At 46.9% G+C, this 23,344-nt stretch overlaps 1 protein-coding gene across 3 annotated transcripts in view; it reads right to left on the bottom strand.

The window, feature by feature from the left end:
* SPRED2 (sprouty related EVH1 domain containing 2) overlaps positions 1-4,964 on the bottom strand; it is a 122,486-nt gene extending 117,522 nt beyond the window's left edge. For 2 of the 3 annotated variants that reach the window (XM_030827306.1, XM_030827305.1), the window contains exon 1: positions 4,287-4,958. In XM_030827306.1, coding sequence (XP_030683166.1) covers positions 4,287-4,312 — 26 coding nt within the window. In that variant the 5' untranslated portion in view covers positions 4,313-4,958. Of the gene's footprint in view, positions 1-4,286 lie in introns of all 3 variants that reach the window. The other variant, XM_012501238.2, reaches the window with a different exon arrangement.
* Positions 4,965-23,344: the final 18,380 nt, after the last annotated feature.

Raw genomic sequence — 23,344 nt, forward strand, 5'->3', positions numbered from 1 at the left:
ATTTTCTGGGAAGATAAGTGAAGTGAGAAAAATTATGCCAATGACAGATTGTCAACAGTTCAGAAGAATAATGAACAAGCATGATTGGCAGAAAGGCTGCGAGCTCTGAGTCAGAACGACTGAGGCTGGACCCCCCCCACCGGTTCACAGTGGTTAGTTAAGAGCACAGAGCCCTTCCTGAACCAGGCTACTGGAGTGCTCAATTCCCAGCTCCTTCAGTTACTCATAGGATGACCTTGAGGAAAGGACTTCACCTCTCTGTGCCTCACTTCTCCCATTTAATAGGGATAATAATACCATCTACCTCGCAGGATTTTTAAGAAGACTAAATGAATAAAGTGCTTTAAAAAAATGTTTGCTGTCTCGGGCAACTAACTTGACCTTGGCTTTCTCATCAGTTAAATGGGGGTAACACCTTCTTCACAGAGTTATCTGAAAACAAAGCTGAGCCTGAAAGAAATCTATCTCAGTGCCCTGCAAAGAGCCACACAGGGCACCTGTTTTATGCCTAGTCCTGTACTATAAGCTTTACATAGGCTATCTCATTTAATTCTCACAGCAGCTCCACAAAATAGGTAGTGTCTATTCCCATTTTGTCCACTCCATATAAAACTGACATGACATACGAAAGTAAACTGCCTTAGATCACAAAGTGAGCAAATGGCTATACCTTAAGCCTTAAATATATGTTACAAATGCATTTAACTCGGGGTCTTCGATTGGTCTCTGGCTGAATAACCAGTTATAAAAGACATTTTTGCAGACAATTCAGGCAGAGTGTTAAAGACATCAGGGAATTATTAATTTTGTAAAATGTGATAATAGTATTGTGGTTTCACAGAACAGCATTTTTATCTTTTGAGAAGTAAGCTCAAGTATTTAGGTACAAGAGTCCCAATGTCTGCATTGTCTTTGAAATGGTTCAGCAAAAATACTTACGCCTGTTTTATTAATGGGAAATCTTTCAACTTTAGGAAAAATATGACTGAAAGGGAAGCTGCAAATCCATTCCCAGCAAGAAGTGGGTTACAGAGAAGAGTTCATGAAAGGAACAAAAGAGAAAGCTGAATGGCAGCTCGGTGTCTCCAGGGTTAGAGCTTGGTTCAGTAAGGTTTATCTTGTCTGCAAATTTCCAAGCCATTCATAGCCATGATCAAATGCTTTAAAGATAGTGACAAAATAGATACGGATTTAAAAAAATTTTCCAACCCTATGCACAGAGGACGACTTACAATAGTTTGCTGATGCTCTTCACTTCTTAAATTATATTTTTAAAAGTCTGAAGAATTGTAAATTTTAACGTGCATTTTTATGTGGCGGGAGGGATGAAAGAGAGAATGGTCAGTGTATTTTCTATATGGAAGATATCTTTTGGGACCATTATCAACAAGAGCAAAGAAACTTTCCTGAATTACCATATACTAGAAGAATTTTAAATTGATATGGAAAACAACATTAGAAAACAAAACATTATTTTTTTAAATTAAGCACAATTTTACCATTTGCAAGATTCTGATTTACTGCATTCTGATGCTAAATGAAACAGATATTATCTGGACCATTCAACAAAACCTTTACTATATGTAGACTATCAAGTCTATTTTACCTAAAGTACAAATATGTCTCTCCTAGGTCTCCAGTTTGATGCCACCAGTTCTCTTAAGTAGCAACCCCTGCCTGGTTCCAAAGGTATCTGAGAGACCTCAAACATAAAATCATTACAAGAAAAAAATAGATCAAAATTCACCCAAAGTAGGAATCTAGCAAAAACCTAAGCAAATATGGCTACCTTAATCAAACAATAATTTTAGCTCTAGACTTAAAGACAGTGGCAGCAAACAACAACAAAACAGCAAAAAAGCAATCACAGCAAGCTCTGTAATTCAGGGAGGGAAACCTTACTGTCACTACATTTAAAAGGAATTTTTCAGATGCGTCATTACACAGATACGTTGAACAAAATAATAGACAGTGGCTACCATGGCAGTTTACAGTCCACGAAGTCGCTCTTCTCAGGCATTTTAAGTTTTGTGCCAAGGTCATCACATTAAAAATAATCCCTATAAGCCCATTTCTTCAGTGGCTAAGGTGCCAAGGCTTTCTCAGTCTCTAAGTGAAACTAGAACTCTTCAAATATCTATCCTCTCAACTGGACTTGTGACAGCAGTGGAGGCTGCGGCTTCATGCTGAACTTGCTCTGAGAGCCTAAAATGGAGCTATTCTTTCCTCGCTGGTGATCCCACTCGAAATCCTTCTGCTTTGGATAGCAGATGGAGAAAGATGCAAGGCTAACAAGCTGCCACAAAAAGGGCCAGGTCAGGCCTGTATTCCCAAGGGGTAGAGCCAAGGTAGAGTGGTCAAACCTCTCCAAGAATCTGCAAGGCCAGAGCACAGCAACCAGCCTCACTGCTACTACTACTCTGTGTGCAGGTACAATCGAGGGCCCATAAAAATATTGATTTATTGGCCACGTTCAAAAGGCAGCAAGGCCCAGCAGCATATTCCTTCTCTGTATTTCAGCCCTAAAAGCGCAACTTTTTTTCATTTTACCATTTTAAAATGCTATATACGAAGACAAAGCAAAACGTCTGAAATAGAAACACCAACAGATGCGGTGGGACGTCTGCGACAGGCACACCAGCAGGGATCCTCTCCTGTGATGGGTGTCTGGAAGATCAGGGGTTACTGCAGTCAAAGTTCCCTGGGGACTCACAGGAAGGAAATCGAAATTCCCTTTCCCAAACACTAGCCCCACTCCCGCCCGGACTGGCAACAGCAGACGTCAAAAGATAAAGGGGGTATATTTAATAAAGTGAGTAGATTTCTTAGAGTAGGGCACAGCACTGTCACCTGCTGCAAGAGACAAGCCTCCCAGTAGCCCAGCCCTGAGTCACTTCCCTTCCCAGCACTCTTGAGGCTCAATGCCTGCGGGGGGCAAAAGACCTGGGGCCTCTGGAGCACGCCTCCCGCAGCCCGCACTCCCCTGCAAAGACGCGCGCGGGGCCTCCCTCCAGGGCGCGTTCCCGCGGCTTGCAACCGGCTCTTTGCGCCCAAGCCCGCGCCGCCGCTACCTTGGCTAATGGCAGCACTGAATGAAAGGAACCGATGCAGGCTCCGGATTTATGAATGTGCAGGGGAGGAGGGGAGGGATATCATGTGACAATAAAGGAGAGCGTCTTATTCACAAAAAAAAAAAAAAAGTGGCTGGTGGCGGGCACAGCCACTGAGCAGCAGCGGCGGCCGCCGCGCGGTGACCGCTCAAACCCCAGGCAGAAGACCTGAGGCGTCGGGCCCCGCGGCCCCGCCCCCGTCGCACCCGAGACTGAAAACGCCTCGGACTAGGGAGCGAAAATGCCAAACTGGACTCCTGGACCGCGAGGCAGGAGGCAGCTGCACCTCTGCCCCCGGCTGGCGACAGTCACGGGTCCCGCGCGGGGCAGCCCGGGATCCCTCCGGCGGAGCGCCCCGAGCATTGTTCCCCTCGGGCCCGCGGGCCAGGCACAAGCCCGTGCACGCGCACCCGCGAGGACACTCACATACACACACACACACACGCCCCTAGCGCGCTGCCCCGCACGCCCCCGCCGCACACGCCTCGGTCCACCCCGAGCCGCCCGACCCCGCAGGACGCGTGTGCCGGCCACAAGCGCGTGCACAGGCACTCACGGGCCGCGGGGCCCCTCGGGCGGCTCCAACACGCCGGCCCGCGCGGGGACCCTGGCGCACCAGACCCCCGCGCAGCCCGCGCCCGTCCTCCTCTCGCTCCGCCGTGTTTTTTATGAATGAAAATGTGGTATGCAAATGAGAGCGATTCAAGAAAACGAAATGGCGGAGCCTAGGCCCCAGTGGGCTCCGGAGCGGACCGCAGGGCTCGCGGGGCGGCGGGAGTCACAAAGTCACTGTGCAAAAACCCACCGGCCCCGGGAAGCCAGAGTGGGGGTGTCAGGACTTCCGCTCCAGCCGCCGAGGATTTCGGGGGCGGGGGAGCTGTAAGTCCTCGGAGAGGGAGCGGAGACCGCCCGGAGGTCACCCGCACGCCCTTGGCCCCCGGAGCTGCCACCACACCAGCCCGCCGACCCTAGGCGTGCGCCCGCCAGCCCGCAGCAGTTTTTGCCCCCTCCTCACTTCAACAAGCAGGGAAGCCTCGCGTCCCAACCCCGACAGGTCAGCGAGTCGCTGCACCCCACGCCAAGTTCACCCAATAAGCGTCCCCGCCCGCATCCTCAGCCCCGGCCCCCACGCTGCCCCCGCGGGGCACCCTCGTCCCACCCCGCGACCAAACTTACTCGTCCGGGTGTGTTTCTTCGGTCATTTTCTTGTTCACCTAGACGCCTGTCCCGCGGCGGGCAGCTTTGCTCCCTTCATCTTCCTGTCCGCTCGCCCCCCTTCTTCACATCTCCGGAGATCGCCTGATTTGGGGAGGGGGGGCGGCTAGAGATGAAGGGGGCGCCGCAGCAGAAGGGGAAGCAGGGCGCGGGGTAAGGTTTGGGGGAAGGGGTGCAAAGGCAGGCTGCGCGGGGACTGAACGCCGCAGCGCCGTGGGGAGAGGCGGGCGGAGGCTCCGGGGACTCGGGAGCGGGCAGAGGGGGCGAGATTTGGGAAGGGGACGGCGGTGGGGGAGAGCGGGAGAAAAACAAGCGCGCCTCAGAGCGGCGGGGACTGCTGCGAGGAGGAGGAGAGCGCCGGCCGCGGGTGGGGGGGCTCGGTCCGGGGTCGCCCCCGGGGGGCCGGGCCAATCACGGTTCCGGGGAGCGGTCGGCGGCCGGGGGAGGTGCGCCTGGGAGGCGGTGCAGGGCGCCCCGTCCGAGCCCCATCTCTCGACTCCACCGATTTACTCCATATTGGATTCTCACCGCCGCCAACAGGAGGAGGAAGTAGGGCGGAAGCGATGACGTCTTCCCAGCGGCCAGAGGTGGTGGAGTGCAAAAAGCTTCCTACTTGCGACCGAAAAAAAAAGGGAGAAGAAAAAAAAAACTTTGTCCCGCCTACTGAGCACGCCCCGCTTCCTCTCCCCGTCCCTCCTGGCTTCCACTCCCGGGGGAGCCGCGGAGCCGAGTTGTTTGCTTGCGCCGCGACCATCTGGCTCCGAATCCTCCTTGATTAGGGCTCCGGGTTTTAGGAAGCCCGAGAGGAGGGAGGAGGCGGGAGCGGAGGACTCGTACACATCTGGCTCCCGTTTTTGCCCCCTCCCTCCTTCCAAACCCCAAGATTAAAAATCGGGGGGTTGGGCGGGGGCGGAGATGGGAAACTCAAGGGAGGGGAGGGAGCAAAACAGCTGAAGAGGTGCTCAGGCTCAAAGGCACAACTACCCCCACCGCGGGGTGGGAAGGTAGGGGCGGCGCAGGTGCCGGGGCTGGCTTCTCCAGCCCAACCCAACCAGAAAGGGGAGGGGGTTCGATTTTGCCAAGGTTCTGAAAAGCAGAGGCTTTTCCGTTTCACGTGAATCTTGTGTTTTTTTTTCTTTTTTGTCTCAATAGAGGAATGGATTTTTGTTTTGTTTTGTTTTGAGATGGAGTCTCGCTCTGTCCCCAGGCTGGAGTGCAGTGGCGCGATCTAGGCTCACTGCAACCTCCACCTCCTGGGTTCAAGTGATTCTCCTGCCTCAGCCTCCCAAGTAGCTGGGACTACAGGCGCGCGCCACCACGCCCAGCTAATTTTTGTATTTTTAGTAGGGAGGGGTTTCACCGTGTTGGCCAGGATGGTCTCGATTTCTTGACCTCGTGATCCGCCCGCCTCGGCCTCCCAAAGTGCTGGGACTACAGGCATGGGCCACGGCGCCCGGCCAAGAAACGGATGTTTTTAAGAATCATTACTCGTGCAAAGAAAAAGGTCAACCCAGCACAGCCCAAAAACGTTTGCATTTCCGTAGAAATTATGGAATTTCTCGCGTTAAGAGGCAGCCCCGGCCGGGCGCGGTGGCTCACGCCTGTAATCCCAGTACTTTGGGAGGCCGAGGCGGGCAGATCACCTGAGGTCGGGAGTTGGAGACCAGCCTGACCAACATGGTGAAACATCGTCTCTGCTAAAAATACAGAATTAGCTGGGCGTGGTGGCGCGTGCCTGTAATCCCAGCTACTCGGGAGCTGAGGCAGGAGAATCGCTTGAACCCAGGAGGTGAAGGTTGCGGTGAGCCAAGATTGTGCCACTGCACCCCACCCTGGGCAACAAGACCAAAACTCCATCTCAAAAAAAAAATAAAAAATAAAAAGAAATAAAAAGAAACAAGGGATAGAGTCCCTATATCTTGCTGCTCTCCAGACACAGTAGACTTTTCCATCCTCTTGAATGTCCATGGGACAATCTAGATGTGATGTTAACTAAATAGCAACCATTGAACAGGTTAAGAGATTAAATATTTGCCTCAGGCTGGGCACAGTGGCTCAAGCCTGTAATCCCAGCACTTTGGGAGGCCGAGGTGGGCGGATCACCTGAGGTCAGGCGTTTGAGACCAGCCTGGCCAACATGGCAAAACCCTGTCTCTACTAAAATTATAAAAATTAGTTGGGGGTGGTGGTGGGCGCCCATAATTCCAGCTACTCAGGAGGCGGAGGCAGGAGAATTGTTTGAACCCACGAGGCGGAGGCTGCAGTGTGCGGAGATTGCACCATTGCACTCCAGCCTGGGCAACAAGAGCGAAACTTTGTCTCTAAATAAATAAATAAATGCCTCAAATTTAGTATTCCTAAAATTTACATGCATATAGGAGCTACAAATGCTCCAAAAAGTTTCACCTTGAGTCTGGGAGAAACTGGTGGTTTACTCCAGGCTTTGTGCTTATCACAGCCATGACCTCTGTGGACATGGAGTGGGGTTCATGCTGGTGATGTGTGGTGGTGGGGAGGGCATAAACCAGGGGACGGAACAGCTTGGTTCTGGTTTTCTCCTAGCAGTCCTGAGACCCCGAGTGAGTTTCTTTATAAAACAGGAATAACAAGGCCAAGCTTGTCTTTATCAGTTTGTGAGGCCACTGAGAGTTCCTGAGAAAGTACTAAGCAAAGGCAAGATCTCATTGTCCTCTAAATCCCCAGAAGGCTAAGGAATCTACCCAGGTCTCACCTTTGGCCATGGTTGCTCTTCTCCCTGGGAGTGCTGAAAGAGATCCCACCCTGTTATTCCTGAGCTTCCCAGAACACAAGCACTTATCCATGTCAAAATTATTCACCCTATGGGCATCTCTTGGGCTCCACCCTCCAGTTTCAAGGTACACAAATGGCAAGGTGGCAGGTGAGGTGATTTAATTTCTGCAGGTAGGCCAGCTCTATGAGCAGGTTAAAATGGTGTCATCACCACTCAGCCAGCTCTCTGCTTAATAGCAGTGAACGACTGGCCCAGCCTATGGACCAGGTTGCCAGGGGGACAATGATAAATATTCTGAGGTCCAGAAGTCCCCAAGTCCCCACTGGGATCACCTGGTGCCATATTCCAGCTGGGCTATCTCAGGCAGGCCCTTAGGTCCACCGAGCCTTGGGTTCAGTGTCCGTCGTGTAGGAATAGTACGCACAACATAGGGTTGCTGGGAGTCTTAAATGGGCTATACAGATTCCTGGTAGCCCTTTCCTCTCTCTGACCAGCTGGCTTACCAAATGCCCCCCTCCACTCTGTCCTTCATGTTCCTTTAAATGAAGCCTGCCAGTTCTCTTCTGCCTTGTTCAACACCCAAAAGGGGCCTTTTGATGGAAACATTCCTAGCAGGTCACTTCTTGGTCCTCCCCATCAATTACTGTGGTTGAGGCAAGTCTGACTCCTGAAGCTCCATAGAATAAATGAGGATATTGGGCGAATAACTCAGATATGTCTGTTGATCTGAATATCAGGGTGTTATCAAAGTCCATTGGATTGTTGCTGGAATAGGGGATATCACAGATTTAGGGCTTTAATTGAATGTCACTGCTGAAAGAGCTAAGGACCCATATCCCTGTCTCTCCCCACAATCGGCAGAACAGGGGGCTGCGGGAATCTCTGAACACGATCAAATCAATAGTGTTCAGTCACAATAGGATCGTAAAGCTTCAAAAGTAATATCGATCTGCTCACAACTTCACGCAAACCCAGCGGTGCCCCAGCGGGTCCCCCACCTACAGGCTTCTTAGTTCCGAGTCCTGGGCGAGGGAGCACCCCCACCCGGCTCTTCCCGCGGGCTGCCCGGAAAGCCCGGAGGGCGGAGCCGGAGCGACCCTCCGCGGCCGGGAACGGGCATGCTCAGTAGCCCCGCAGGTCCTGTTTCACTGGGAAGCCGGCCGCGGCCCCCACCCCTCCCGCCTGGCTCGGGCGTCAGGAGAAGCGGACATTTTAGCCTCCTCTGCAATCCGCTCTCTCGTTCGTGTCCTTCTCCCCCTTCTCGTCCGGTAGGGCCGGCAGTGTAGATTTCCCAAGGGGCGGGGGTGGGATCTGAGCAATCAGTCGCCCTCCCCACTCCCAGGGGCGGGGAGGGGGTGATTTAGGGAGGACTCCACGGGGCCCAAAGGTTCGCGCCGCCCTGCCGCGGCCCAGCCCGCAGAAGCCCCCCGCTGCCGCGGCGCCCCCGCTCCCCGCCCCGCGAGGCGCGCGCAGCTGCGCCCAGGCCTGTCCTCGCTTCACCCCCACTCTGCCCCTTCGGTATTTCTCAATGACCGGCGCTCCGAGGACACTTCCGACGCGGGAGGGAGGGGGTGTCATTAGCGCTCGGTTTATCAGTTCCTTCCGGTCTCCCGGAGCTTAGCTCTGCGCGCGGCCGGGCCGCGCCTCGGGCGATCTGGTGCCTTTATTATGATGTTTAAGTAAGCAGTCGTGTGTGCCAAGTGAGTTTGTAGCCCAGCTGTCTCCCCCAAGCCCCGCTGGCAGGAATGGAAACCCAAGCTCTCTCGTAATGCAGGGGATGATGCAAACTTAGAAACTGACCCGGCGCCCGGGAATGAGGCCCCCCCGCCCCGGGCGTGCGGCGGCCCAGTCGGGGCATGAATGGCTGGAGCCCGATTGCATAATCTGCACGGTATAAATAGCCGGCGGGCGGGCCGCTGACGCGCTCGGTTGTGCCGTTATCGTGCAATGCTTCATCCCCGGTGCCGTTCACTCCCAGGTCGTTTTCCCTTTCAGCTGCAGTGCCGGGATTTTAAATAGCAGAGATGAAAGGCCTCTGCCCCCGCCTCCCTCCTCCCCTGAGTTCATGTATTATGAATGAAACGCCAGCCTCGCTGCCTCCTGAGGTGCTCCACTTCAGGTAGGAGAGAGGCTCAGTGTCAAGGCAGCTGGCTACCAAAAGTTGGGTGTGTGCGCGCGTTGGGGAGGGACGGAGAGCAGGAAATAATTGACAGGCTGGGAAACATTCTTTTCGAGAAAATGTAACCGCTCAGGGTTTGCCTCTGGAGTTTCAGTTTACAACTGTACAAGCCTCAGTCAATTTAAGAATGGATTATGCAAAGGGGCTTTCGACTGCGGCTTGCTTGCCCTCACACCATAGGCCGCTGTCTCTGTGGAAAGTGCTGTTTCATTCAGAGGAGCTGGTTCCTGCCCTCCCAGGGAGGCAGCACACATCCCCTCTCTCCTTTCATCCCCCACTTTAAGGTGAGCCCTGAGAACCCTTGAGGATCTCGAGAAAAGGGAATGCTGATCACTGTAGCCATTCTCTAGTTCCAGAACCCCTTGGAAGCCTCAGCGAGGTCCAAAGCTGAGTAAGTTTTAAAACGTGTTTTTTTCAACTGTTTTTCAAAAATAGGTAATCATTTTAAAAATTAAAGGATGCAGCAAGTTTTCGTCTTCTCATAAATACCAGATTTCAACTTAATTTCTTAACATAAAAATGGTCAGTTCTTCACAAATGGATTTCTGACATGTGAAGGACAATGGTCAAGGTCATGATTTTTTTCATTGGATACCCATTGCTCCAGTCTGCCTTGAAAGCACCAGGGCTCTATGAGGCAGTGGGGATACAGGGGTGAAGAAACCCAGGCTCCTTCCCTCCAGGGATTCGGTCAGCTGGGGCAACAGGCATGTAAAAAACACATGAGGCCGCGAGGTAACAGCTCTGAAAAATGGAGTAAGCAGAAGAGAAAGCAGGGGTCAGGGAAAGGATCCTTGAAAGATGCTGGGAGTGCCCTTAGATAATTGGAAGGGGAGGGATCTCCGGGATAAAGAGCCGGGTTACCACGAAGGCCCTAGGTGCGAAATAACGTTGGGAGGAGGGAGAAGGAGGTGCGGGAAAGGGTGGAGAAGGGTAGAAGCCAGGTCAGGGAGGTCACACAGGCCTTGCTGAAGAAGGTTACCCTTTATTTTGAAATCATGGAACCTTTTGTAGTCGATTCACAGCTGATCTTTGTCTAGTCCCAGATCACTGCAGTGGCTCCCAAAGTTATGCAAATATGGTGCAAGTGGGCATCCATTGTTCTGGGATTAGGGCATCAAACCAAATTCACAAACTGACAGCTCCTAGGCCAGATAAGGCCCCAGACAAGTTTTGTTTTGCCTGTTTTTGTTTGTTTGTTTGTTTTTAAATCAAGCTAACAGCTTAAAACCAGAATATTTCACATAAAACTCAATATTTTTGGCTCCTCCTGAAAAAAATTAAAGACTTAGCAACTGTGAGTGCCAGATTTCTGCGGGGTAACAGTCGATGGTTGCTGAGTGGAGGCTGCCCTGTCAGGCTTCTGGCTCCTGGAGGCATTTGAGCTTTTGAGCCCTGGCATAACAGGATGTTTTGTGACTGGGTGAAGGCCCCACTCTGAGACCCCAGGCTGGTAGAGCTTGTCACTGGGTAAAAGCAATTTGCATGAGGAGCGCTGGGCCTCTTGGGAGGCCAATCCCCAATCTCCTTACCAAAGACACTGTATTCTACCTAGGCAGGCAGCCCACAATCAGGGAGCAGTGAGGCTCCTAAAATAACAATGAACATTGATCCCATCTTGGGCTCTGTTTCCAGGGAACCCAACCTAAGAGAAGTAGGCTCTCTCCCACCAGGGGAGCTGGAGGGGCTCAAGTGATCAGCTGAGCAAATCACCAAATTTGTGGAACAGGTTTATACAAGTTACATAACCAAATAGTTTAAGCAGGGAATGCTTGGCTCAGGTTTTGTACTTTAATAGGTTATTCTTAGGCCTGAAGGATGGTTTGTTGGGAGCAGAGCACAGACTGGTTTGGGAGAAATTTTCCTCTTCCATGACAGGAGTAACAATGCATGATAAAGCAGTGACTAAAGGCCATGGAAAGAAGTAACCAATTCCAAAGACACAAATGGGGTAGAAATGACTTGGCTTTATGATCTATTAGATATGGGGGCTCATGGAGAGGTCTAGGATAAATTCCAAGTTTCTTTCCCTTTTCCTTGGGAAATTGGGTGTTTTCTGGTCTCTTAACATGATTAGGGTAATAAGTGGGGAGTAAGAAGAAGGCTGGGATCACTCAAGATGGAGAGACACAATGAGCAGTTGCTGCCACACAAGTCTGGGACCCACACAATAGGTCAGAGACTGAGGGATATAGATAGGACAAGACTGAGTGCAGCAGATCCTGGAGGTGGAGATGGGGAGACAGTTCCCTGAATACATCATTTGAGCAACTGGATTCAATCTTGCCTGAAGCCTGAGGATGATCTGGACTTTTAAGATGTAAAAGCCAATATATTGTTTTTTGCTTGAGCTAGGTTGAGTTGGGCTTTTGTCACTTGGAGCCCCCAAAATTCTAGCTAACAAAGTAGAAAACCATACTTTGGATAGTGAAAAAGATTGAGAGGAACTAAGGAATGGAACATAAGGGGAATTTTAGAATGTGTGTTTGCAATTTAACACAGGGACATCTGGGGTCTTTGCCAGGGAGTTTCATAGGGACTCTGATTTACTAGAACAAACTTCTCCCAGGAAGTTAGTCAACACTTTATGGGTTGTGCTGTCCTCTGTTTTTAGTCTCAGCATCCTACCATCACTACCTTAATTCACATGTTCACCTCCCTTCTCACTCCTAAAAACATGCCTCATTTTTACTACCTTTATTTCCCATCCCTTCTGTAAAGGCCAAAGCTGGGAAAGGAAGCTTAATAATATAAGAGAATCAGAGCTTTTAGAATTGGAAGAAAATGAAGGATTGTATGTTGTGGCAACTGTGACTTCAGTAAACCAAACATCTTACCCAACCTTTTTGGAATGGAGAAAGGAAGAAAACAAAATACAATATGATATGGTCCCTGTATCAGTTAGCTTTTGGTGTATAACAAACCACCACAAAATCTAGTGCCTTAAAATGATGAACATTTTACTGTTTTCATGAGTCTCTGGTCTGGGCTGGCTCAGCTAGGGCTGGATGGTCTAGGATGGCCTCGCTGATGTATGTCGTGTTTGGCAAGCTGATTGCTCTGGTAGGGCCTGAGGTGGGCCGGCTCATCTCTGCTCCACGTGATCTGTTATCCTCCAACAGGCCAGCCTGAACTGCATCACATGGTGGTGGTGGCAGGGTTCCCAGATCAGCAAGAGAGAACAAACCCCAATGTGCATGTAATTGTTAAGCCTCTGCTTGCATCACATTTGTTAATATTCCATTAACTAAAGAAGTCACACAGTTGGCCAGGCGTGATGGCTCACACCTGTAATCCCAGCACTTTGGGTGGCCAAGACTGGTGGATCACCTGAGGTCAGGAGTTCAAGACCAGCCTGGCCAACAGGGTGAAACCCTGTCTCTACTAAAAATATAAAAAGTTAGCTGGGCGTGGTGGCAGGCACCTGTAATCCCAGCTACTCGGGAGGCTGAGGCAGGAAAACCGCTGGAACCTGGGAGGCGAAGGTTGCAGTGAGCTGAGATCACGCCATTGCACTCCAGCCTGGGCGACAAGAATGAAACTCCGTCTCAAAAAAAAAAGAAAGAAAGAAAATAAGAAGTGACACAGTCAACCCAGAGTCAGTCAAGGAGTAGTGAAATAGACTCTCCTTGTTGATGAGAAGAATGGCAAAGTCATATCACAAGGGATGTGCATACAAGATGAGAGGAATTTGTAGCCATCTTAATTATCTACCTCAACCCCTAACCCAAATTTTACAACGTAGAAAAGGGTATTTGTTTTTTGTTTTTGTTTTTGGTGTGTTTTTTTCTTTTTCTTTCTTTCTTTCTTTCTTTTTTTTTTTTTTTTTTTTTTTTTTTTTGAGTTGGAGTCTTGCTTTGTCACCCAGGCTGGAGTGCAGTGGTGTGATCTCGGCTCACTGCAACCTCCACCTCCTGGGTTCATGCAATTCTCCTGCCTCAGCCTCCTGAGTAGCTGGGATTACAAGCATGCACCACCACGCCCAGCTAATTTTTTTTGTATTTTTAGTAGAGATGGGGTTTCACTATGTTGGCCAGGCTGGTCTCGAACTCCCGATCTCAAGTGGCTTACCTACCTTGGCCTCCCAAAGTGCTGGGATTACAGGTGTGAGTCACCATGCCCGGCCTGTTTTTGGGCTTTTTTTTGTGAGACAGGGTCTCGCTGTGTCACCCAGGCTGGAGTGCAGTGGTGCGATCTTGGCTCACTGCAACCTCAACCCAGGCTCAAGCGATCTTCCCACCTCAGCATCCCTAGTGACTGGGGCTACAGGTGGTCACCATCATGCCTAGTTAATTTTTTTAATTTTTAGTACAGATGAGGTCTTGCTATGTTGTCCAGGCTGGTCTTGAACTCCTGAGATCAAATGATACTCCTGCCTCGACCTCCCAAAGTGTTGGGATACAGGTGTGAGCCACCGTGCCCAACCAGGATATTTGTAATAATAGTATACATTTATCTCATATATGATATATTGTATACTTACATATACAAATATAAAATATAAACATGATACATATATAAGTACATGTATCATGTATTTACATAAGTATATTTTTATATAGATATACTATTTCTATATAGGAGTACTATTGATGAAATTCACTTTTCCCTTTACAGTCCCTGATTTATGGCCAACTAAAACTGCTTAATGTTTAGTAGATTTGTGTATGCTATAAAACTCTTCTCAATTAATTTAATGAATCAAGAAAGTCCTTACAAACTTTTTATACTTGCCCTTCTCTGTCAGCTTGAAAATCCTATTTCTGTTATGCTTACATCTTAAAATAGGTATGTTCCTGAAGAGATCTGGGCAATTAAAATGTTTGTAAACCAAAGCACATTTTAAAAACACCAGGGAAGCTTAACTAGGGTTACTTTGAATTGGATAATTTGGAAAAGCAAATAATCATTCCTGAATTTGTTCATAGAACTCATATCTTAAATATAGTTTTGGGATTAGTTAAAGCAAGGCTCACCTGTGTGCTTTTTTGATGATGACAGAGGTGGTGCTCATGGTGATGATGGTGGTAGTGGTGATGATGATGGTGCTGAGAGATAGCAGTGGAGATGGTGATGGGAAGGATGAGGGTGATAGTGGTGATGGTGGTAAAGGTGATGGTGGTGGAGATAGTGAGGGCGATTTTGGAAATGGTGGTGGTGGAAGGATCTGAGATATACACTTTTAGTTTGCCACAGTGGTTTGCCTGTGGTCCGTCTACCAGATTGCAGACTATACAGATAGCTGGGGCAAATGCATTAGAAAAAGGAATAGAAGGCCAGGCAAGGTGGCTCACACCTGTAATCCCAGCACTTTGGGAGGCCGAGGTGGGTGGATCACGAGGTCAGGAGATCAAGACCATCCTGGCCAACATGGTTAAACCCCGTCTCTACTAAAATAAAAAAAAAAATTAGCCAGGCATGGTGGTACATGCCTGTAGTCCCAGCTACTTGGGAGGCTGAAGCAGGGGAATCACTTGAAGCTGGGAGGCAGAGGTTGCAATGAGCCATGATCACGCCATTACACTCCAACCTGGAAACTGAGCGAGACTCTGTTTAAAAAAAAAAAAAAAAAAAAGGAATAGAAAAACAGCAAGTCAAAGAAAAGAAGAAAAGCAGGTAAAGTATATGATGACATGCCTGCTAGGCCAGACAGTTCCCCACAATGCCAGGAGAGGCAACCAACTACTCTTCCTTCAGGCCTCATTTGGATATAACTTCCTCCAGGAAGGCTTCTCTCATCTCACCTCAACTGGGCGAGGTGCAAGGCATGTACACCCTCTCCTCTGTCCCAGTCCTCTCCATATCTTTTGGTAATTGCTCTTCTACATTTCCTTCCCACTGGACTGTAAGCCTACTGAGGGCAGGGACCACATTTTATTCTCTCTTATTCAATCTTGATCCACTACGGCACATACTGCATGCCCTGTGATGTTTACTGAGTAAATGAACGACAAGCCAGCACAACTTGCCTTCTTCTTTCCCTCTAAAAGTGCATTTTGCTCCACGGCATCAGAGAAAGTATCCTGAATGGCTTCTCAAGTGTCCTTCCCTAAGGCCCTGGGCTTGCTGGTGTCAGGTGGCTGGGAAGGTGCTCCAGCTGATTTTATAGCATATAACCATAGAGTACTAGAGTTCTAAAGGACATTAAAGAACTACCTGTTTTAAGATGAGGAAACTGGGGCCCAGATAAGCAAAGTAACTCAATTATGTCACATAGATAGTCAGAGTCACACCAAACCATGACTCGGGGAACTCAGAGTTCAAATTTTATAATCAAGGTGACTTTGTTGGAATAATGCTGGATACACCTTTGGCACCCATTGCTAATTATGCTGGTGGGAGGCAGTGTTGCTTATCTTTGTTGTAACTCATTCACATAGGAGAAAATGAAGACTTGCTTTTAGGTTTCCAAAGACTGACTCAGGGATATTTATATGGCTTGCATTTGTGGCTCACATTAAATTCTATTGGACACTGCTGGTCTAGAGCAATAATGATGATAATGGTAATCCCCTTCACTGGGCCAGTTCTTGATTTAGGGATGGCTGTGTTTCTTCTTTTAACCGAGTGTAGTTTTTTTCCCTGTGCTTTTCCTTACACTGAACTGTCACAGTGTGGCCCATAAAATGTAGGAAAATGTCTGCTAGGAAGAGACATTTTGGGAAAGATTTGAATCCCTGAGAAAAAGAAAGATGAGTGAGCAGAAATGCCACCACCCACCCCTTCCTGCCTTTAGAAGTTCTTGTGTGAAGTAGTGATGCCAGGAGCTACCGGGAGGGGAAAGCCATGGAAGTCAAAGGAAAGCTGACCTAGAATCCTGAAATCGTCAAGATAACTGACATAACGAGTCTTGGAAACCACCTGTATCTGGACTTCACATTATGTGAATTAGTAAGCGTCTATTATTTAAGCCACCTTTATTCTGTGTCTTGTTACTTTCAGCCAAACTAAGTGATTCACACAGCATGGCTTCATTGTGTGCATTCCCTGCTCTGCAGGGTTGTAAGTAAATCTCAGCCTTCCAGCAGTGGGTGCCTGGGCTTGGTTTGCCACCTTGCTGAAGAGGACTAAGCAGCAGTTTTTAGACATATCTCTTTGAGATGTCATCTGCTGATATTTGTAGGCTGAGAAATTTTTGGTACTTTTTGTGTAACAACTTAACATTGGGCAATCTACAAAAATGTAAAAACCTCTAGCCTATGTATGCTTACAAGCATGTGTTATATGCTTGTAACTTATTGTTACTTTATAAAACTCAGTGGTTTTGTTCCATTGTTATTTGTGCTTATAAAATAACATAAGCCTTAATTAAAAAAAAAAAAAGCCTTGGCTGGGCACGGTGGCTCACGCCTGTAATCCCAGCACTTTGGGAGGCCGAGGTGGGCAGATCACGAGGTCAGGAGATCGAGACCATCCTGGCTAACACAGTGAAACCCCATCTCTACTAAAAATATAAAAAATTAGCCGGGCATGGTGGTGGGTGCCTGTAGTCCCAGCTACTCAGGAGGCTGAGGCAGGAGAATGGTGTGAACCCGGGAGGCGGAGCTTGCAGTGAGCCGAGATGGCACCACTGCACTCCAGCCTGGGCGATAGAGCGAGACTCCGTCTCAAAAAAAAATAAGCCAGGTGCAGTGACACACATCTGTAGTCCCAGCCACTCAGGAAGCTGAGGCAGGAAGATTGCTTGAGCTCAAGAGTTCGAGACTAGCTGGGCAACATAACAAGACCCTGTCTCAATTTTAAAAAAAGAAAAGTAAAAAGAAATGTAAGCCTTGTTCACTGTATAAACAGTTAAAGTGCAAAAAAGTATCGAGAAAAGAATAATGTCCCAGTAATCTCACCACTCAGATATAACCCCTGCTATTAATGGTTGGTTTTTCTTTTCTTTCTTTTTTTTTTTTTTTTAAAAGAAGTTTTGCTCTGTCGCCAGGCTGGAGTGCAGTGGTGTGATCTCAGCTCACGGCTTCCTCCACCTCCAGGGTTCAAGCGATTCTCCTGCCTCAGCCTCTCGAATACCTGGGACTACAGGCACATGCCACCATGCCCAGCTAATTTTTGTATTTTAGTAGAGACAGGGTTTCACCATGTTGGCCAGGATAGTCGCAATCTTTTGACCTCGTGATCTGCCTACCTCGGCCTCCCAAAGTGCTAGGATTATAGGCGTGAGCCACCGCACCGCACCGGGTTTTTCTTTTTTGAGATAGGGTCTCGCTCTGTCTCTCAGGTTGGAGTGCCATGGCATGATCTTGGCTCACTGTAGCTTCCACCTTCCGGGATCAAGCTATCCTCTTGCCTCAGCCTTTCAAATAGCTGGGACTACAGTTGTGTGCCACCATGCCCAGCTAATTTTTGTATTTTTTGAAGAGATGGGTTTTTGCCATGTTGCCCAGGCTGGTATTTAACTCCTGGGCTCAAGTGCTCTACCCACCTTGAACTCCCAAAGTGCTGAGATTACAGGTGTGAGCCACCGTGCCTGGCCATGTTCTTACATTAAAAAAAAAAAAAAATTGGGGTCTGGGCTCACGCCTGTAATCCCGGCACTTTGGGAGGCCGAGACAGGTGGATCACCTGAGGTCAGGAGTTCAAGACCAGCCAGACCAACATGGTGAAACCCCACCTCTACTAAGAATACAAAATTAGCCAGGCATGGTGATGCATGCCTGTAATCCCAGCTAGTCGGGAGGCTGAGGCACGAGAATCGCTTGAACCCAGGAGGTGGAGGTTGCAGTGAGCCGAAATCACACACTTGCACTCCAGCCTGGGCAACAAGAGCGAAACTCCCTCTCAAAAAAAAAAAAAAATTCTAATTTTTAATTTTTGTGGGTACATAGTAGGTGCATATATTTATGGTGTACATGAGATATTTTGGTACAGACATGCAATGCATAATAATCACATGGAAAGTGGGGTATCCATCCCCTCAAGCATGTATCTTTTGTATTATAAACAATCCAATTATACTCTAAGTTTTTTTTTTTTTTTTTGAGATGGAGTCTCACTCTGTCCCCCAGGCTGGAGTGCAGTGGCGCAATCCCCGCTTACTGCAAGCTCCGCCTCCCGGGTTCACGCCATTCTCCTGCCTCAGCCTCCCAAGTAGCTGGGACTGCAGGCGCCCACCACCACCAGCTAATTTTTTTAAAAATGTACAATTAAATTATTATTGACTATAGTCACCCTGTTGTGTTATCAAATAATAGGTCTTATTCATTCTTTCTAACTATTTTTTTGTACCCATTAGCTATCTCCATCTCCCCTCTGCCACCCCTGACTACCCTTCCCAGCCTCTGGTAACCATCCTTCTGCTCTCTATCTCCATGAGTTCAATTGTTTTGATTTTTGGGATCCCACACATAAGTGAAGACATGCGATGGTTGTCTTTTTGTGCCTGGCTTATTTCAGTTAATGATTTTCAGTTCCATCCATGTTGTTGCAAATAACAGGAGCTCATTTTCTTCTATGGCTGAGTAGCACTCCATTGTGTATATGTACCATATTTTCTTTCTTTCTTTTTTCTTTTCTTTTCTTTTGTTTTTTTTTTCGAGACAGAGTCTTACTCTATTGCCCAGGCTGGAGTGCAATGGCGCGATCTCAGCTCACTGCAACCTCCGCCTCCCAGGTTCAAGTGATTCTCCTGCCTCAGCCTCCCGAGTAGCTGGGATTATAATTAGGCATCATCATGCCCGGCTAATTTTTGTATTTTTGGTAGAGACGGGTTTCACCATGTTGGCCAGACCTTGTGATCCGCCTGCCTTGGCCTCCCAAAGTGCTGAGATTATAGATGTGAGCCACTGTGCCCGGCCTTGTACCATATTCTTTTATTCATCTATTAAAGGACATGTAGGTTGCTTCCAAATCTTGACTATTGTGAACAGTGCTGCAACAAATATAGGAGTGCAGATATCGCTTTAATATACTGATTTCCTTTCTTTTGGGTACACATCTAGCAGTGGGATTGCTGGGTCATTTGGTAGTCATATTTTTGGTTTCTTGAGGAACCTCCAAATTGTCCCCACAGTGGCTGTACTAATCTACATTCTCATCAACAATGTACAGGGGATCCCTTTTCTTCATATACTTGCCAACATTTATTATTGCCTATCTTTTGGTTATGAGCCGTTTTAACTGGGGGTAAGACAATATCTCATTGTAGTTTTGATTTGCAATTCTCTGATGATCAGTGATGTTGAGCATCTTTTCTTTTCTTTCTTTTTTTTTTTTTTTTAAGACAGAATTCCACTCTTGTTGCCCAGGCTGGATTGCAGTGGCGTGATCTCGACTCACCGCAACCTCCATCTCCCGGGTTCAAGCGATTCTCCTGCCTCAGCCTCCTGAGTAGCTGGGATTACAGGTACACACCACTACACCTGGCTAATTTTTGTATTTTTAGTAGAGGCGGGGTTTCACCACGTTGGCCAGGCTGATCTTGAACTCCTGACCTCAGGTGATCCACCCACCTCAGCCTCCCAAAGTCCTGGGATTAGAGGCGTGAGCCACCGTGCCCAGCTGAGCACCTTTTCATATGCCTGTTTGCCATTTGTGTCTCTTCTGAGAAATGTTTATTCAAATCTTTTGCCCATTTTTAAATTGTATTATTAGATTTTTTCCTATAGCATTGTTTGAGTTCCTTATATATTCTGGTTATTAATCCCCTGTCTGATGGGTAGTTTGCAGATATTTTCTTCCATTCTGTGGGTTGTCTCTTCACTTTGTTGATTGCTTTCTTTGTCATGTGGAAGCTTTTTAACTTGATGTGATCCCATTTGTCCATTTTTGCTTTGGTTGCCTGTGCTTGAAGGGTATTACTCAAGAAATGTTTGCCCAGATCAATGTCCTGGAGACTTTCCCCTAATGTTTTCTTGTAGAATTTTCATAGTTTGAGGTCTTAGATTTAAGTCTTCAATCCATTTTGATGTGATTATTCTATATAGCGAGAGATAGGGGTCTAGTTTTATTCTTCTGCATATGGATATCCAGTTTTCCCAGCACAATTTATTGAAGAGACTGTCTTTTCCCCAGTGGATGTTCTTGGTGCCTTTGTTAAAAATGAGTTCACAGTAGGTGTGTGGATTTGTTTCTGGGTTCTCTATTCTATTCCATATGTCTATGTATCTGTTTTTATGCCAGTACCATGCTGTTTTGGTTACTATAGCTCTGTAGTGTAATTTGAAGTCAGTAATGTGATTCCTTCAGTTTTGTTCTTTTTGTTTGGGATAGCTTTGGCTATTCTGGGTCTTTTGTGGTTCCATATAAGTTTTAGGATTTTTTTTTCTATTTCTGTGAAGAATGCCATTGGTATTTTGATAGGAATTGCATTGAATCTGCAGATTGCTTTGTGCAGTATGGGCATTTTAGCAATATTGATTCTTTCAATCCATGGACATGGAATATGTTTCCTTTTCTGTGTGTCCTCTTCAATTTCTTTTGTCAGTGTTTTGTTGTTTTCATTATAGATATCTTTCACTTCTTTGGTTAATTCCTAGGTATTTAATTTTATGTGTGGCTATTGTAAATGGGATTACTTTGTAAAATTTCTTTTTCAGATTGCTCAGTGTTGGCATATAGAAATGCTACTGATTTTTGTGTGTTGAGTTTTTTTTTTATTTTTTTTTGAGACAGGTCTGGCTCTGTTGCCCAGGCTAGAGAGCAGTAGTGTGATCTTTTTTTTTTTTTTTTTTTTTTGAGACGGAGTCTCGCTCTGTCACCCCGGCTGGAGTGCAGTGGCGCAATCTTGGCTCACTGCAAGCTCCGCCTCCTGGGTTCACGCCATTCTCCTGCCTCAGCCTCTCCAAGTAGCTGGGACTACAGGCGCCCGCCACCACGCCCGGCTAATTTTTTGTATTTTTAGTAGAGACGGGGTTTCACCGTGGTCTCGATCTCCTGACCTCGTGATCCGCCCACCTCGGCCTCCCAAAGTGCTGGGATTACAAGTGTGAGCCACCGCTCCCGGCCTAGTAGTGTGATCTTGACTCACTGGAACCTCTGCTTCCTGGGCTCAAGGCATCCTGCCATTTCAGCCTCCCTAGTAGCTGGGAACACAGGTGTGTGCCACCATGCCTGGCTAATTTTTTGCACTTTTTGTAGAGATGTTGTTTCGTCATGTTGCTCGGACTGGTCTTGAACTCCTGAGCTCAAGTGATCCACCCACCTCGGCCTCCCAAAGTGCTGGGATTACGGGCGTTAGCCACCATGCCCAGTGATCAGTTCTAATAGATATTTGTGTGTGTGTGCAGTTGTTAGATTTTTCCAAATATAAGATCATATCATCTGCAAACAAGGATAATTTCACTTCTTCCTTTCAAATTTGGATGCCTTTTATTTCGTTCTCGTGTCTGATTGCCCTAGCTAGAACTTCCAGTACTAAGTTGAATAATAGTGGTAAAAATGGGCATTTTTGTTGTGTTCTAGATCATGGAGAAAAGGCTTTTAGTTATTCCTCATTCAGTATGATACTAGCTGTGGGTCCCTGCTAATGTTTTAAGTGTGTATTTTTATAGTCTTTTTCTGTATAGAAAGTATAATTTTAATAAAAATAAGATCATGCTGAACATACTCCTTTGTAGCCTCTTAAAAGAAAAAAAACTCAGTGGTAATATGCAGAGGTCCTAAACGTCTCGTGCATGTTTTCTAGAAAGCAGCTATGACTTGATACCGTTCTCTTTAGTCTTAATGCCACAGATGTGTAGAGCTTTCCACAGATGTGAAAATGGTTTTAAATACATTATTTTATTATTTTGTGCCCCCACCATAACCCATCTACACTTCTACAAATAGTGAACTTATTTGCTTAACTGATTTTTTTTACCAACTAAATCATGAATTTCTGGAGGGGGTGGGGAAAGCAACTATCAAATAAACTAAGTTTTATACCCACATAATTATATCTGTCAGAATGCCTAGTGTATATAAAGTACTCAGTACAAATTTATAGAATGAACAAAAATATGCTTGTATAGTTTTTGTTTTGTCATGACTGTAATTGTTCTGTTGGTAAATTTACACTACTATCTCCATTGAAATTCTCATTTCAAACTAGTTAAGATCACACAATGATTAAGATCACAAAAGAAAGAAAGAAACATTATTATCATCGGCATCATCATATGCCTCACCATTATTAAACCCTTTAATGGTTCTGGACTTTAAGGTTCTGCCTCCTAGTTCTAGACGTGAATTTTAAGCATTGAAGTTTTACCCAAACCCAAACAGCTCAAAGATAAGAGGAAACTTCATAAGATATTCCAATATTTCAATAAGCCTGATATTTTTTGGTGAGCCAATTAAAAAAATTCAGGTAGCAGGCCAAATGTGTTCATTTTTATCTTGATACTTGCCATCGTATAATCTCCACTTTCCTATCTCTTCTTCCTCATTTCCATTTCCTCCTAAACCCGTTGCAGACCAGCGCCTGTCCTCACTACTTCACACAAGCTGCTCTTTGGTCAGGTCACTTCATCTGATTGCCAAATCTGCCAGTCTTTCTTCAGTCCTTGGCTTGTTACTTAACAGGGCTGACCACTTCTACTATCTTGAAACTCTTCCATCAGTGACTTCCGTAACCCCAACTTCTGGTTCCTCTTTACCTCTCCATTCATTGATTTATCCAGCAAAAAATTTAACCGAGTACTGGTGTTAGGTGCTACAGTAAAGGAATGCAATCATATTAATAAAGCTGGTATTAATTGAGTGTCTTACCAAGTGCTAGGCAATGATTCAAAAATTTAAACGCTTTACATGTTTACATGTGTGAACTACTTTAATCTCACTAGAACAAGGGATAGCAAACCTTTTCTTTAAGGGCCAGATAGTAAATATTTTCAGCTGTACAGGCCATATGGTGTGTTTTGCAACCACTGAACCCAACCTTTGTAGCATGAACGTGGCCATAGATAATACATAAACTAAAGGGTGTGGCCATGTACCAATAAAACTTTATAAAACAAGTGACTAAGTTTGGTCAGGAGCTGTAGATTGCCAACCTCTGCACTAGAATCTATCTAAGTTCCACCAGGGCAGGAATTTTGGTAGGTTTCAACATAGAAAAACAAATGCTTAGTTAATATTTAATGAATGAAGGCTCTCCTAAGATAG

This window comes from Nomascus leucogenys, chromosome 14 (assembly GCF_006542625.1).
Source record: "Nomascus leucogenys isolate Asia chromosome 14, Asia_NLE_v1, whole genome shotgun sequence".
Taxonomy (NCBI): Eukaryota; Metazoa; Chordata; class Mammalia; order Primates; family Hylobatidae; genus Nomascus; species Nomascus leucogenys.